Raw genomic sequence first — 15,783 nt, 5'->3', positions numbered from 1 at the left:
TCTCACTCTGAGAACTTTCACGTCTTCCAATCCGATACATAACACTGAAAGTCTGACTTTTCAAGCAGTATTTATAATCATATTTATGATGGTTTTCTTTGTATTTAAAAGCACTGAATTGTCTGTACTACATACTGGTCTAAATGTTTGATTTCAGTGGATTCAGGATTTCAAGGCAGTGCAGTAAAATTCTCACACTTTAGATCACAACATACAACAACATACACAACAATGACTCACCAGAGTTAGTCATTTTTCAGTTGAGCTTAGGTCGTTTATATTAGGTCCATAATATAATACATTTAAAGTCCTGAAACTCTCTCTCTTGAACATGTAATACACAATTTTCTATTATATGAGAAGTACTTTACAACAAAAGTTTGAGGTTACATAATACTTACAAATAAACAAGTATATAATTACCTATTTTAATAAACCAGTGCTGCCATACTTGAAAAGTAGTAATGTGTGAAATGTATTGTTCCTGGGTTCRTTGGTTTTATTTGGTAGAGCGTGAATAGCATTCTTAACAGGCACATGTTCTTTTCCTTTTTTTAGGATGCGAGATACTGCAAGAAAAGTAGAAGAAAAGTATTTTTCCAATCTCGCAACTCATGTTGAGTTTCTTCCGGTTGAATGGAGRTCAAAACTTACCCTTGATGGAGGTACATTACTTGGTCCTCTTGCTGTTCCATTAGCTGCAGTCTGCAAAACTGCCCCCAGAAGTTTGATGCCATATTCTATGTCCTTCATTCAGATTTTATCATTCTCCTGCATGTAACTCAAGTCTCTTTTCTTTTAGACACTGTTGACTCCATTACTCCAGATAAAGTACGAGGTTTAAGGGATATGCTGAACAGCAGTGCGATGGATATCATGTATTATACAAGTCCTCTTTATAGAGATGAAGTAAGTGTGTTTTTATGTAATTTTCACTAGAGCAGGGCAGAGAGAGGCTGAAATAAGCAGGRYCTGGGATTGTAATCAAAGGGKTTTTTTTGTTTTGGGAGTTTTTTTGCAAAGCAAACAGTTGAGCAGAGCTAGTTTAAATATCCCTGGCCCCACTACCTCCTTCGTACTGGTATTTAAGAAAGCCAGGCTGGTAGCAATGGCTGTTGCTGCTGCAAGGGCAGAAGCATGGGKGGCCGAAGGTGCAGCTGGGGACGGACCACTTGTGCTGCAGTAATGATGCTCATCCACAGCTGTGAGCAGTGCACGGGCAGCAGACGCAGCTCTTTGGAGATCTTCTTTCTCCATGCCCCTGACATTCCTCGGTTTGTTTGTTTGTTTGTTTGCTTTCTTTTTGAGGCAGGAATGCTTCCTAGTTCGGTCCTGGCCTTGTATCTACGGGAGAGGCAAAATTCAGGGTTGTTGTACTTCTGGGACCTTGGAGCTGTCTGTGATGAGGAAGATAGGGAGAAGCAAAGGGATTAAGATGAAAGGGCCAGATGATTCTTTAAATGCAACATGTGGAGTCAGGTTCACGTTTATCCACCAGCAGCAAGTGTGCTTGTATCTTGCATATATTAAAATAATTTGTTCAGCTTGTTTCAATCTTCTTTATCTTTTTTTAAGAATTAGAATAGATGGGTTCTTGGTGTAGTCGAGCAAAGAGTTAGAAAGGCACTTAATTATGGGATAGTGAGTTACTTTGAGGCAGTCTTCGTTTGTAGGAAATCATGTTACCCAAGTCTGTTTCCTTCTGCTTAACTTTTTATATGGAAAAAGTGCTGTTTGTTTAGCTTTTTTTTTTTTTTTGGATGAATGCTGAATGAAGTCTTATTAAGGGAGCAGGAAGTTAAGTGACTTTTTAAATTAAATGGAGTAAGGTGTCAATGCCATAGAAAGTGGCGTTTTGTCATATTCTGCTAACCCTCGCCTCCCAAGACACTGACTGCATGCAGCATGCTAGGGACAAGGAACTCCATTTTCAAGTGATGGTTAAGTATTTGTAACCTGGATTTGGTAATGTACCATCTTGGGATTTGAAACAGGATCAACCAGGCATCTATTTCAGATGGACAGTAGAAATGTGTGTTTTGCAATTCCACACTGGGAAACAAGAAGTATTTCCATATTTGCAGGTGTATAATATTTTTGGAATTCTTTTTTATATCTTCAAGGAGTAACTAGCTCTTCAACATCTCCTGAAGGATGTGAGGTTTTACTTCTGAAAGTTCAGGTATACTGAGTTCTCCCTTCCTCCATCAGTACATGTGTAAAATGACCGGAGAACCTAGAGCAGGATGATCCTGGTACATCCTCACTGTTCAGGGACTCCAAGTTTGGTATATGTTTTAGTGAGATTATGAAARTAAAGAGCCTAGGTTTGCACTTAAAGTAATCAAAAAGTTCTGAAAGGGAGAGGAATAGAGAGACAGTAAAATGTATAATCAGTGTAATTTATTTGTAGCAGAAATGGGTCTCTAAAATGGGTCTCTATCATTGGCTTAGAACTGGGAAGTTTCTTTACAGCATGTTCACACATCTGCCAATCCTGAGCAATGGGAGTCCTCAGAGCTGAGATCCTTCTTACCTCTTGCAGAACCGATGGACAAATGTTGTTTCATTTCTGCCGTATCTGAAGTCGGATGGGATGACAGCATGTGTAAACTTACCCAAGCCAGTTTTAATGCATTTGTGTACCCTTGCTTTGCAGGAAAACCAATACTACCCTCAGTTACCTGTCCGTTGGGGGATTGTTGATAGGCTGGAAGTTCCCATCTTTCTTCATCACATCTGTCTGTCTAGGCATGTCCATGTAGCTGTAATGTGACCCCATTAATCAAAAGGGAAAAGGCTTAAATGATTGATTAAGTACCCTGTAAAACATGTACGGCACAGCAGCCCAACGGTATCCTTTTTGTATCACACTCCATGAAAACCCTTTTAGGGATGTTTTAAGATTAGTTTGTATAGGTATTCTAGGTTTTTCTATATTGACTGCATTGTGGATGGGCAATGGCAGTCTTTTTGAGGCTTTAGTGTTCAGTGTGCATGGTTAGACTTATCCGGGGGAAAGAAAAAGAATGGAAATTTCAAAGCTTACCTGGAGATTCGATGCTAGCTTTCATTAAAATTAGATATATCGAACTCCTTTAGAGTGGCAACGTAATTTTAAAACCTGAACTACCTAATAATACTACTTTTCCTGATAGCAGCAATGATGGTGAAATCATTATGAGCCTTGTAAGCTTCCARCGCTAGAAATAGGTGTGCTGGAAGCTCTAACTCTCTTGTTGCTCAGTAATGCCAAGTTCATTATTCAGGCCCCCCGGCTTCTCAGTTATGCATCAGGTTTCTTTGTCTGTTGTGGACCTGAGACCAGCATGAACTTCTGTGGGAAGCAGGGAAAACTTCTCTGGCAGCTCCRAAATAGATTTTTAAACTGCATTAGAAGCTTGGCATGTCTGCAGCAGTCTTATGGGAAATGGATTAGCAAGTAAAGTTCAGGTATGCTGGCCAACAATACATGAAAAATTTAATTCATTGCTCAGTAGAACTGTAGTGTTGCAGGTATATCGCTATCCCACAGGCACGATAATTGACAAAACAAGAGTGCTGTGGCTGTGCTTAGATCTGATTATAAAAGACCAAATTTTCTTCACTGAATCAAGTGAATTTTATTGAAATGTTTGCATCAGTACTTACAAGTTGATCRTTACTTTACCTCATTCAAACGGCTATGATAAATCTTATAACTTTCTGAAAATAAGGTTGTACGATTTGAATTGCAAGTATTTCTCTAAAAAAAAGTCCAGAAAATAACGTGCTATTACAATTGAAATGTTAAAACCTTTAAGAATAGGTTTCTGAAATGCATCTTTTGTACTGTCAGTCAAAATGCTCTGAATGCAAGTTTTCTTGTTATTCCTTCRGTTACAGAGTTTATGATCTACGATTATGTTGTCAGGGATGTGACTTCTTSTTTAATTCTGCATGGTTTTTTTAGGAGTTCTGTAGGGTTCCTCATCATTAACTAGTTTTAGTATATTTTTTCACGTTTTATTTTGCCTTTCCTCTAGCTACAAAAAGGAGTCCTGTATTTTTTATTTTTTATTTTAGCTACTCCTGTTTATCCCTTTTTATTTTATATGACCAACTTTGCACAGATTAAACACAACAATATGAAGTAGAGCATTCTCCTGAAAAATGTTTTTTTTTCCCCGTGTTCAGTGCAGAGCTGTTCTGTGGCACTTTGTTCAGAGTACTCATTCTAGCTCAGAAATGATCCTTGTCTTCAAGTATTCACTCGGTCACTTGTTGCTCAGAATTAGTATTCCTGCTTGCCACTTCAAAATGCCAGCCCAATTCTTTGTGTAGATTGTTGGCACTCCTAATGCTTTTCATCCAAAAATCTTCAAATACCTCAAAAGGAGCTAATTAAACTTTGCTGTGCCCCTGTGAAATAAATTAAGCAACAAGGAACAGTTCACCCTAGAGAAGAATAAAGCCACTCTTCCCCTGACAACACTTAACAATATTTTGATATGATTTTTTTCTACTTCTAAGGATTTTTTTCCCGTAGAAGTAACATAACTGCTGCTTTAAAGCTTTTCACCATTCTTTACACAATTCACTAAGGGATTTGCAAGTGGGTAGCCACTATCTTCTTTCTGAATTCAGAGCCTCACCATATYGGCTTTCACATGAGAGAGCAGACAGAGCTGTTTCTGCTGCAGCTGGGTTGTTCTGCTAAGTGTTACGGAAGCAGGGTGGACAACCCCATCTCTGATTTCAAGTGTTGTTCCTTCTGCAGTGCGGTAGGAGAATCTCCAAAAGGTGCCTCTGACTTTTGGCATGTAATGTGATACCAGACAGATATTAATAATTCAGTAYGATCCCATGAACATGTCGGACAGGCTGTTCTCAGAGTTCAGCCTGGAGGGGGCTTGCAGCCAACAGAGGGAGATTCARTTGTGCAATTTCCGCATCGCTGCAAGTGAACTTTGCTGTGCAGGCCCTCATCTGTCCAGTGATCCTTGATGAGTAAAACTGAGAATCCCTGTTTAAACATGTTATATTACACAGAAGATAAGGAGAAGCAGTAAGTTGATATTTTGATGCACACGTGCTGTGTGAACAATCACTTCATACTTTAATTCCTTCCTTGCTCATGCCATTTAAGGGAATGTAGCCTTGGATGTCAGTGTCTTCAGTGGGTGACTTCGTTTCACAGCCATGTTACTGTAGCTTAATATTTCTTCAATAATTAATGGCTGTCTCAGAGATTAAAAAGACTAATTGATACATAATAAATTTAGTGTTGCCACCTTCATTATATTGTTAAGTGCTTGTTTTACTGATCTGCATTGTACTTACTTCCAGGCTGATTGTAATTCTGTAAATTATTGATATATGTGTTCGCAGAAAATGTCTTTAGTACAGGATAATATTTGCAGCCATCATCCAAAGATGTATAAAGATTAAGTTCAAATATTGCAGTAGCCTCAGAAGATTAGTAGGAGGTGTTTGTGGATTACTTTTGCCACAAGTGAAATGCAAGGTGATGTGGTGGGTATTTAACACTTCCCCCCAGCTGAGGACAGGAAATGAAAAACACAGGGTTGGTGACATGGTGACTGTGGGCTTGGTGTTGAAGGTACATTACAGGCTTCAGGAGGCTGGGGGAATGCAATATAATGCAGCCTACCTAGCACTGCTCCCACAGCAGACTTTGCTGTCCACCTTAAAATGGCTTGATAGTTTGTTATACACATATTAAAAAAGGAGGTTAATGATTGTACTCTTGAAATTTGGAACAAGTATTAATTTTTTACTGGAGCTTTCATCCCTCTTTGATATCAGCTTTTGCATTTGAAATGTCCTGCTGTTACGCAGTCCTTTCAGCAACAAAAATAAATTGTTYTGTATGTGTTTAAAAATGAGAGGGATGTGAAGCAGGAAATTTTTAACTGAGACTATTTCAGTGTAGTTTTTGCTTAGTCTGTAGAAGGTAGTGTTCAAAGAACTGCTTGGCAACGCTTTCATGGCTTGCTTAATTCATTTCATTGTCCTTGAATGTATTCTCAACTTTATAAAGYGACAGTTTACTRGATGTGCCYGAACCTAAACTCTTTGTCTTGAATATAGTAACTCGGTCAGAAAAGGGGCAGACTCAGCGTTTCAGTGGAAGGAGAGACTGAGAGAGACTCAGGTCTAGATACCCTCAGATGCTTTTTGTGTAATGTCACTAAGATATACAGCCACTCCTATCTGTTCACACAGCTAAGTCTCGTTCTGGCCTCTCGTCTGTTGTTGTGACAGTCTTCTGGCTCCCATCAGTGATGCTGTCTGGGAGTGTGGTAACTGCTGTGTGCTGGAGGGTCAGCAGTCTCACCCCCGTCTTTGTGTTATGTGTTGGCATGTTCTTGTTCACATGGAGCAAACACTCCTCGTTTTTGCTTTCATGGTCCTTTACAAATCTATCCTTGAACTGCATCATTGGTTTTTAAGGACCTTCTTCCACCTCCAGTTGGCCCATTACACCAGTTTCTTACTACCTACTTGCTGAATTTCAAACAAGTTTGCACTTCTCCTGAAGTTCTCTTGACATTTGGAGGGAGCTGTTTGCAAAACTCACTGTTCTTCAGATCTCCTTCAAATTCCTTTCCCACGGAGCCTACAAAAACTTTGATGCTGTTCAAGCTGGAGGGGTTGCAAAGGTCAGGTTTCCTGCACTCCTTTTTTTTTTATGTAGCTCTATGTTATTTTTTCTTTTGGTCTGCAAGCTGCTCATGTCAATAAGAGTGTCCAGAGAGTGAAGATGTTGTGGAGGGGGCAGAGAGGAAGGTCCTCTGAAAGTTGCAGCAAGGGGCAGTCAGAGTTAAGAACAGTCTCAGGAGAGGACACCCAGTGAAGCCCAAGAGAAAACCAAAAATTTTATTGGCTTTGACAGATCAAAGAGGTTGGGACTGGAGTGCTACATCCGAGTTTCAACTACAAAGGGGTCGTTGAGGACTTCGGCGAGAGCAGTGTAAACTGTTAACTTCCGGTGCTCAGAGAGCCAGCAGGGGTTTTGTACTCTGTGTTTTATTGAAAAAAGTCATTTGCTGGATATTGAGGGAAAAAGTTATCTTTTTCTGCCCTGGTACTTTTGGAGTGCACCGAAGAGCCCCCTTCAACCCAAGCAGTCTGCCCACAGTTTCTAGAACGTGCAGGGAGATCAGGTTCTTCCTTCTACCTGGACCACCTCGATGTCTAGGAGGTGTTCGTCTGCCGTGTGCATAGCTGACTTCCCTTTGCTTTGCGAGAAATAGGCTCATTTATGTCTGTGTCTCGCAACATCGCAGGCTTGTCTTTTGCATCGGAGGGTGACTGAGCAGCTGTTTCGGATGCAGGTGCTGGGGATTTAGCAGTTTGKTTTTTTCCAGCTCAGCACAGAAGGGTGTTAATGTTGTGTGCAAAAGGGGCCTCAGCGGAACCAGAGTGCAGCTCTGTGGATATTTCACTGCTTATGTGGTTACTTGCTCCCCTTCATGCTCTGGCAGTTCAGCCGTAACCAGGCACCCAAGGGGTGATCAGGGATGTGATCCTCCTGCCCTTATGGTCAGCCGTGCCGCAGCTCCCTCTTCTGCTGAGGTGGCACCGGCCCGTCTTGTCTGACAGCGATTCTCATCTCGTTTGAATAAAACGCATGCCCTTGCCRCCAGGATTCCTGAGCGGTTGGAAGGGACTGTTATTTTTTTACTTCTGGGAAGTGATATGCCAGACAAGCGCGTAATTGGAAAGCAGAGGGGATTTATGACCTGATCGGAACAGGCCCAGCGACCCATTCCTATTACGCGATTGGCAGCCTGGTACTTATCTTCCCTTGAAATTACGTGGCTGTCATTCTGGCTGTCCGTGTGTGTGTAGAAAGACCATTTCCTACTTGGCCTTTAATGAGGTTTGTGAAGGCCATAGAGCATTTAACCTCGGTTTGTCGGAATATAAGGTGATGACCTCTGAGCAACTTGATCCTCTGAGCTTAAGTTTCTAGCATGGAAGATTTACTGACAAAGCTTAACCTGAAAAAGGGAGCTTCAGGCCCCTAATAATTGATCTACTTTTCATGAAGTAAAAATGAAAAACGTTCCTAAAAGATTTTCACAGAGGATCAGCAGCTCCCACATCTGCTCAGTCTCCCTGTGGCGTTTTTTCCCATTCACACTCCCTGTTTTGCTGAGATCTTTGACTGCTGGAAATCTCTCCGTTGCCCTTTGGAACCAGACTAAAACATGTAGGAAATATCTTCATTCCTTGGATACTGTTCTGTCAAACTATGTCAAAGGCTGCATCTCAAGGATATCTGTGCTTCAACCGGCCTTCAGCAGGTCTGCAAATTTAATAGTACCTAAGGGCTCCCTACCCAGTCTGAGAACTGCGGGGTGCTTAATGTGCCTGATTACAATTTGCCATAAAATCTGTTTGTGAAACTTGCCTGTATTAAAGGCTTCAGGCATTGTAAAGTCCTACTTTTGTATTTCATTTTCTCTGGATATTCATGAGTATTTGCAGTATTGCGTCTGCAAGGCTCATAGCACTTTAAATCTGCACCAAACTTTTGCAGTGAAACAACTGGTCTGTGAAAGGTGCTCAGGAATGAGGTGCTCCTATTTTTCCCTCCCCCTTCAGCAAATGTGGAACATGCAGAGGTAGGGTTTCTGCATGCCTGTCTGGAAGCCTGCAAAGGCAGACTTGTCTGCAGAGAAGGGCTGGAGATGGGTCGAGCTAAGGCAAAAGATGCAGGAGTACCTGAAGAGGAAGCAGTGCCGGGTGCCAAGCAAAAGAAGCAGAGAGATTTCTACACTAGCCATCAGTGGCATCACGCTTGTCTTTTGCAGCACACATTTTTGGAGTCCTACTGAGTGCAACAAGTGAAGGCTTCTGGCTTTGGGAATTTTCCCCAAAAATCAGAACAGGGAGAAAAAACTTTTCTGGGAAAGAAAAAAGGACCATTGGAAAACTTTCTGTGCCTTTCTTTCAAACTGTGTGCAGTGTGCTCAGGCTGATGTTAAACTGATGTTGTGGTAGGAAGGTCAATTGGGATGAAGGGGATTTCATATAACTTGTTTTGAAGAAATAGGAAGTGCTCCATTTGTTACAGTTTTTCAATCCCTTCAGTAATGGAGCTGTCGGTAGGAGGCATTTCACTGGTCCCTCCTGGAAGAGCAGAGGGGAGCCGAGCCGAGCTTAGCAGCCAGCAGATTAGCAGGCAGAGCAGGAAACACGGTTAGTGGGAGCAGCTGCTTGGAAAAAATCAACTCAGTTGGTTCCTGCCACATTTACTCTCTTGTGAAGTATTTGAGCTTGTTTAGTCTGTGGGAGAAGCCTTAGGAAATGGTAGTATTGGTTGAGGAAAAAAATTGAGGAAACTAGCCATTCTGTGGGAAAAAGCTTACTAAAAGCCCTCCTGTGGGGGAGTGCCAAAGAACAGCACTGCTGCAATGGCTGGAGAAATGGCTCTTTGTGAATGATCTATCTCACTTATCCCCAAAATAAGATGGGAACTAGCGAGCAGGGAGGCAAGAGGAGAGAGAGAAACAGGGGTCTGTTCATGTTGCATTACACCAGTTTTTTGGTTTTTGTTTTTTTCCCCCCCAGAGGATTCCTACTTTCCTGTTTTCGGGCAAAACCAGCAGGCACTTCCTAAACACATAATAGATTGCATGGACCCGCCAGCAGTGAGGCTCGGGGATGGCAGTAACAAGGGAAATTAGTGGGTAAAAGGCTTCGTTATTGGGAAGTGATTTGTTCTAGCTGTAGCACGTGAGAACAGGGGAAACTGTCAACCAGCAGGAGACCAGTTTCGGGATGATGCACCCTTTGCCCAGGTCTGTACTTACAGCCTTACAACAAGGTATATCAAGGCATAGACCATGGAGCAGCAACTCAGCGGTTTTGTGGATTTTTCTGGAGGTGAGGGAGGTGTTTTTGCTGCTTTGTTTTTCTTAAAGTAAGCAGACTCCCGTAAATCCTTTAGAAAGAGCAAAAGGACAGGCTATGGATAGAAAAAAAATCAGTCCTTAAAAAGTTGACTTTAATTACAGTGATACAATATGAGAGAAAATTTAATAGGTAGTTACATTTTTCATGTCAAATTTCAGTAAAAATAAGTCATCAATTTTAACAAATATACAGAAGATTGATATTTACAGAATAGGATATATATCAGGCTGTAATGACAAAACAGATTTTAAAAGACTTTAAATTACACTTACGGGACTAAAGCCTTTTTCAAACCAAGCTGTTCTTTTACAGGTCAGGATATTGTATGTTTATGAAGAGTGAAAAAGTAAATCAGGGTTAAATTTTTTTTAACTTCCTATACTGCTTAACCAAATCATTTTTTAGCTAGGAAGCTGCTTTTTCTTTTCTTTTTTTTCCCCTTACTAAATACCAAAAGGTTCAATTATATTATCTGAGTACTGATACAGAACTGTTGGCAAGATGAGAATATCTATAAGCAGCCACTGCAATTGGAGAGATTTGGGGTTTTTTGCCATAACAGCAAAGCAGACCATTTATGGTGCCTGAAAATCCAGAGGTCTTGCTACAGCGGGACCTTCTACTATACAACTAAATTAGGTAACCAGTGATTTGGGATTTAGAAACAATCTCTGTCAGGGGATCTGGTTGAGTTAAAAGCTTATGATCTGGCCCACTAACTTCTGAATATGAGGCTGTTTGGAAATTCAAGCAATTTCTTCTTGCTGTCCTTGCTTTTGCCTAACTCCTCACTAACTAAGGAGCAAGTTTTTAAGGAGCAAGACAGTTAAAAATGTGATTGGACTTTCCGGGTGTGATTTATGCCCCAAAACTGAGAGAGAACAAGACCCTTGTAATGAAATGCCATAAATGCCTAAAGATTACTTATCCGCTCTGTGCCTGTGAGCAGTGGGGGAGGCTGACATAATCTCATTCTTCCTGGAAGATCTCTGTTTTTCCAAGGAAATGGGCTGTGAAGGAGTAGGGTACTGGAGAGTAGGGTACAGGACTGCTGAGCAAGACGGTCAGTATACTGGGAATGATAGCTTTTGTGCAACGAGAAACTGGAACCGGAGCTGATGCTCCAGCCAGAGCATCCGCTGTGGGGCCAGGAGTCCCCGGTCTGGAGCTCCCTGCTGCGGTCCCGACGGCGGGACGATGTGCATCGGCACCCTTGGGGGATACCATGTCAGCCAGCCAAACTGCAGGAGAGCACTGCTCCCTTGTTTCACTGAGCTCCTGCCAGGTATCCCCAAACACTTTGATTTCAACGGATCTCTGTTATTTTGTTCTGGTTTTTAATCAAAACTTTTTTAAGGGGAAAAAAAACATCAGCCAAATCTAGTCCTGATTTCTCTTTCCAGCTCTGACTCTTGCTAAACCTCTGCCTGTTTGTTCATGTGTGAAAGCAGTGCCCAGAGTCCGCATGGAGCCAAACGCAAGAATAGGCAGCATCACAGCCAAAGAGACTTAGAAATGGCAGTGATGGTACTTATTTCCCTGAGCTGCTGCAAGTCTTTGTTAATCATTTCACAGTGCTTTGAGGCGTAGCATTTGTTGTGTGGTTTCTGTCTCAGTAAAATGCGTATCAAACAGTGGCGGTCCTACTGCCATTCATATTTACATTCAGTAATGATTCAGGCACTCGAAAAATCATGTTCAAATTGCATGTTCTGTAGCATTAATTTCCTGCTGCTAACAAGGGAATGATTTGCAATTTTGCGTTTGTCCTCCTCTATGCTACCGCCTGGAAGTGTTGCTCAGTTACCATGTCGAGTTTCGCAAGCAGAGCTACCTTATTTGTATTGTCTCATTCTTTAATTTCATGGCTTTTAATATTGCTCTCTAAATAAGTTTTTTCTATGAATCTTAACATTTTCATGCATGTGTACCTTAGTGCGGGATTTGAAGCAAATAAGCCTCTGGGCTTTTCAATTAGCATTGGATCAATATATAGTTATCTCAGTAATACTACAGGATTAGCTTGCCATGTCTGAAAACTATGTTGCATTCCTGTTCCATGCCTCCAAAAAAACCCAGAAACCCACAAGCAAAAATGTTTGTTCTTTTCCTTAGCATTGTTTACATCAAATGTTCAAATCCTAGCTCTTCCCATCTCATTTGTACTTTTTCTTCTTGCATATCTTCCTTCTGCCTAAGATAAAGCTTTTTATTTTTCAGTGGTATTATTTCAGTCTGATTCCTTTGGAAAAATTACAGTAGGTGCATTATGGTAGGAGAAGAAATAGGACAGAACACTTGGTCCCCTTGTTGCTGAGTCGTGAGCAGAATAATGAAGGTTATGATGAGTTCGTTTTACAAAGATCTGAAAGCAATTTGAGGATATTTTCCCAGACCCCATTAGGCTGTCATTGTAGTATCTGACCATATCAATTTTAATGGATATATCTTCCCAGTTCCCTACAGAGAGGTAGGAATGCTGTTACCTTGGTTTCATAAATGGAGAAGGGAGAGCATGACTTGTCTAGGGTTACGTGCAAAGCTTGTGGCAGAGATGTGAGTTGATTCCAGATCATATATGGCCCAGCCTTCTCCTTCCAACCATCTTGGGTTAAAAAAGGGAGCTGAACCTCTGACATGGGAGAAACATGCAGTGCTGTAAAAAGGTAGAGAAACTGGGGGAGAAACGAGCAATAAGGGAAATCCAGGCATGTTAATACTTGCTGTTGTGCTAGTGGACTATTAGTGAAAACAGAGTACCTCGCTATTGCTCACCTCAGAGGATGCTGTTAAGTACTTTAAGTATCTGTTATTTTTATAAGGATTTATTCCAATGTAATGCCTTTAATGTCTTGGGCTGTGTAGTGCAGCTGGTCTAGGGCATGTGGTTATCACATGCCCTGCTTAGTGGTTCCTTCTGGGCCTGAATGGAAGAGAAGCACCACTGGAGTCAGGAACAGTCAACTATCCAGTTGCTGCTGTAAAGAAGTCAGTGTCCCTCGAGCCAAAATTCATTTGTTCTGTTTTACAGGTGGGGATTTGGAGGGCTGTTTTAAAGACAGCAGAGAGTTGAACTGACCACAAGATTTTGCTCATCTTCTAAGCCTAAGTGAACTCGAAGATCATGCTTGACCTAGATGTATGTTTGAGAAGCTGGTCTATGTAGTAGGCGAAGACATGTGAACACGAACAGAAGTGTAAGATGTTAATATTAAACCTTCTTTCCTTCCCCTCTTAAAACAGCTTGTCAAAGGGCTGCAGCAGGAGCTAAACCGACTATACACGCTCTTCTGCTCTCGGAATCCAGAGTTTGAGGAGAAAGGAGGGAAAGTCTCCATTGTGTCCCACTCACTGGGCTGTGTGATCACCTACGACATAATGACTGGCTGGAACCCTGTCCGGCTTTACGAGCAGCTGCTGCAGAAAGAGGAGGAAGAGCTTGAAGACCATTGGATGAGCTACGAGGAGCAACGTTTGCTTGAAGAACTTTATATAACTAAGCAACGGTAATGTATCCACTTCCCCTTTGTTAAGGAGGAAAACACATCCCAAGATGATGTCCTTGGGGCGTTTCCAGAATCCACCATGACTGTTATCTTTTGTGGCTGATGTTTTTCTGTTGGTGCTGAATGGCAATAGTAAATGCCAAAGGCAGGACTAAGCAGGCAAAGGGAGCTGGTGTTGCTAACAGGAGTCTGAACATACATCCTGCGCACTGTACCAGAACCGAACAACTAGCTGCTGCTCACTGCTCAGCTACACTGGGAGCCACTTTTAGCCAGGAAGAAGGATAGAAGATCAGACCATTAGGCCTTAAGATCCTTGAGGAAAACACACACAGCAAAGTAGCTTGCAGGTGGGCAATGAGCAGTATTACAGAGTAGTGAAATTGCTGAATTTCTAGACAAGAGTGAAAGTTTTTCTCCTAGGATCAGCCTGGAATTTGAGCTCCACCAGCTGGATACAGATGTTGCAATTGCAGCTTAGTGTTTGGGTTTATGGGGATTATTCTGCTGTGGATCACTGACCCGCTTCTGCTTGCTGCCATCTAGAAATGTTAATGCTGTTTTGAGTGTGAAGCAGCACTGTGTGTTGTGGCAAATAAGATCACAGTTTCAGTGGCTTGCAGGCATTGGCAGGAATTCTCGCTGTTGGTAGGGATTCTCAGTGTTAGAAGATCTTGCAGATCATGGTGATGACTCCTCAGCGTTAAGGTGACTTTCCTGTTTAACCTGGCTATCGAGGTGCTATAAGACGTCCATAGATGGAGAATATGAAAATAGTAGCTACAACTTGAATCTTTCCAGTGGGAAGTGAGGGTAAATCGTGACCACAGTTCTCCTCTGTTTCTTCTTGAAACCTGTCTTAGTATTGGCGGTCCTTTGGACGCTCTAATACAGCATCAGATCTCCTGCAGTGCTTGAAATCGGTCTGCAGGTAATTAGTGATTGGTACAGGACATCTCTGTCAGCCGCAAGGCTGGATAAAGTGCAGCCTTTCTGAGAGAAGATAAAATAAGAGACCAAGTGAAGTTGCCCAGTGGGTGAGATGACCCTTCAGGTATATGACTAGCATGTGATCAGTGACAATTTACCATTTTCACACTCCTGGTCCTATTCCTTAGGCATTCACTGAAGTGTTTCAGATTTGGTCCAACAGTAATCTAATATCATTTGACATGGGCACTTGTATATAAACAGAGTGGTTCTCTTGTTCATGAACCATCTTAGTTTAATTCAGTCTGAAACTATAGAAAATATACTGCTAACACCCCATAACTTCTGGATTTCTATTACTTTAATGTTAGCACTCATACTAGATTTCTGAAAATACTTACACTTGAGTAGTGTGTGACAGCGTGTGTAAGTATTTTGTGTTGTAGAATAATATACATATAGCATGTGAGTTTATGTATTGGAACCCTTTGACAATATTTGATGAGAGTTAAGAGTTCTGCACGCTTTCTTTTTTAAGACCGAATCACATTCATTTAAAACATACAGACTTTTTTGAAAGTGCTACTTTTCAGAATGCTGTAGCTCCAGATTTGTTTTTTGCTAATCAAGATGGCAGAAGTTAAGCTTAACATTTTTATTTGTAAAATGCTCTTTGGGAACTGTAGTTCTAGATGCTCTAGTGCTGGGGTTAGACAGTTGTACCAGTCCATTGCAAGTGCTTTATATTGTAGCTGCTTTTTTATTCAAGGTAACTAGAAGAACAAGTACACAACCTTTTGTTAATGACAGTTGAAAGGGATGTGATGCTCCAGATATTCCATTGCCATAAGGAGCTCCAGAATGACTGGGCTACAGATTTTCCTGTTGGTCTGGTGACAAAACAGGTGATTTGGTTGCATAAAGCAGCAAAAACACCAAAGAAGCAGAAGTGAGCCACCTGCTCCTGAGGAAAGAGGATGGGAAGATGCTTGGAGGGATGAACAAAGAAACTGTCACCTCYTGTTTGATTCCTTCCATGATCAGAGAAACGGGGTTTCGCATGCATTGTTTCTTAATAAATTGGACTGCCTCAAGAAATACTGATACCATCACTCTCTTTTCCTAACAGACACAACCATCAGACCCTGCAGAGCTGCCTGTTTGGATCAGAGAGTTTAATGCTACATTTTCTACTGTATCTCAGAAAGATTTCCTTCTTTTCTAGGTTGAGAGAGATAGAAGAGAGGTTACATGGCTTAAAGGCATCCACCGTATCAAAAACACCTGTCTTAAAATTTAAGGTATGCATGTCTGAGAGGTTTTTACCATATGTTCTACTTGCTTTAATAATATACCTGCAGTATGAGGTATTCTAATTACTTTTTTTTTCCATTTCCCTAGGGATAATGTTGATAGA

The 15,783-nt window shown here is 41.4% G+C and overlaps 1 protein-coding gene across 4 annotated transcripts in view; it reads left to right on the top strand.

The window, feature by feature from the left end:
• The window catches only part of DDHD1 (DDHD domain containing 1), a 57,341-nt gene that overhangs the window by 30,185 nt on the left and 11,373 nt on the right, over nt 1-15,783 (top strand). For all 4 annotated transcript variants that reach the window (XM_026056177.1, XM_026056181.1, XM_026056178.1 and 1 more), the window contains 4 exons: nt 559-665; nt 803-909; nt 13,174-13,436; nt 15,592-15,667. In XM_026056177.1, the coding sequence (XP_025911962.1) occupies nt 559-665; nt 803-909; nt 13,174-13,436; nt 15,592-15,667 (553 nt within the window). The remainder of the gene's footprint in view (nt 1-558; nt 666-802; nt 910-13,173; nt 13,437-15,591; nt 15,668-15,783) is intronic.

This window comes from Apteryx rowi, unplaced genomic scaffold (genome assembly GCF_003343035.1).
Source record: "Apteryx rowi isolate R43461 unplaced genomic scaffold, aptRow1 scaffold_13, whole genome shotgun sequence".
NCBI classification, from domain to species: domain Eukaryota; kingdom Metazoa; phylum Chordata; class Aves; order Apterygiformes; family Apterygidae; genus Apteryx; species Apteryx rowi.
The sequence above is the reverse complement of the archived record's forward strand: the minus strand, read 5'-3'. Positions and strand labels throughout refer to the sequence as shown.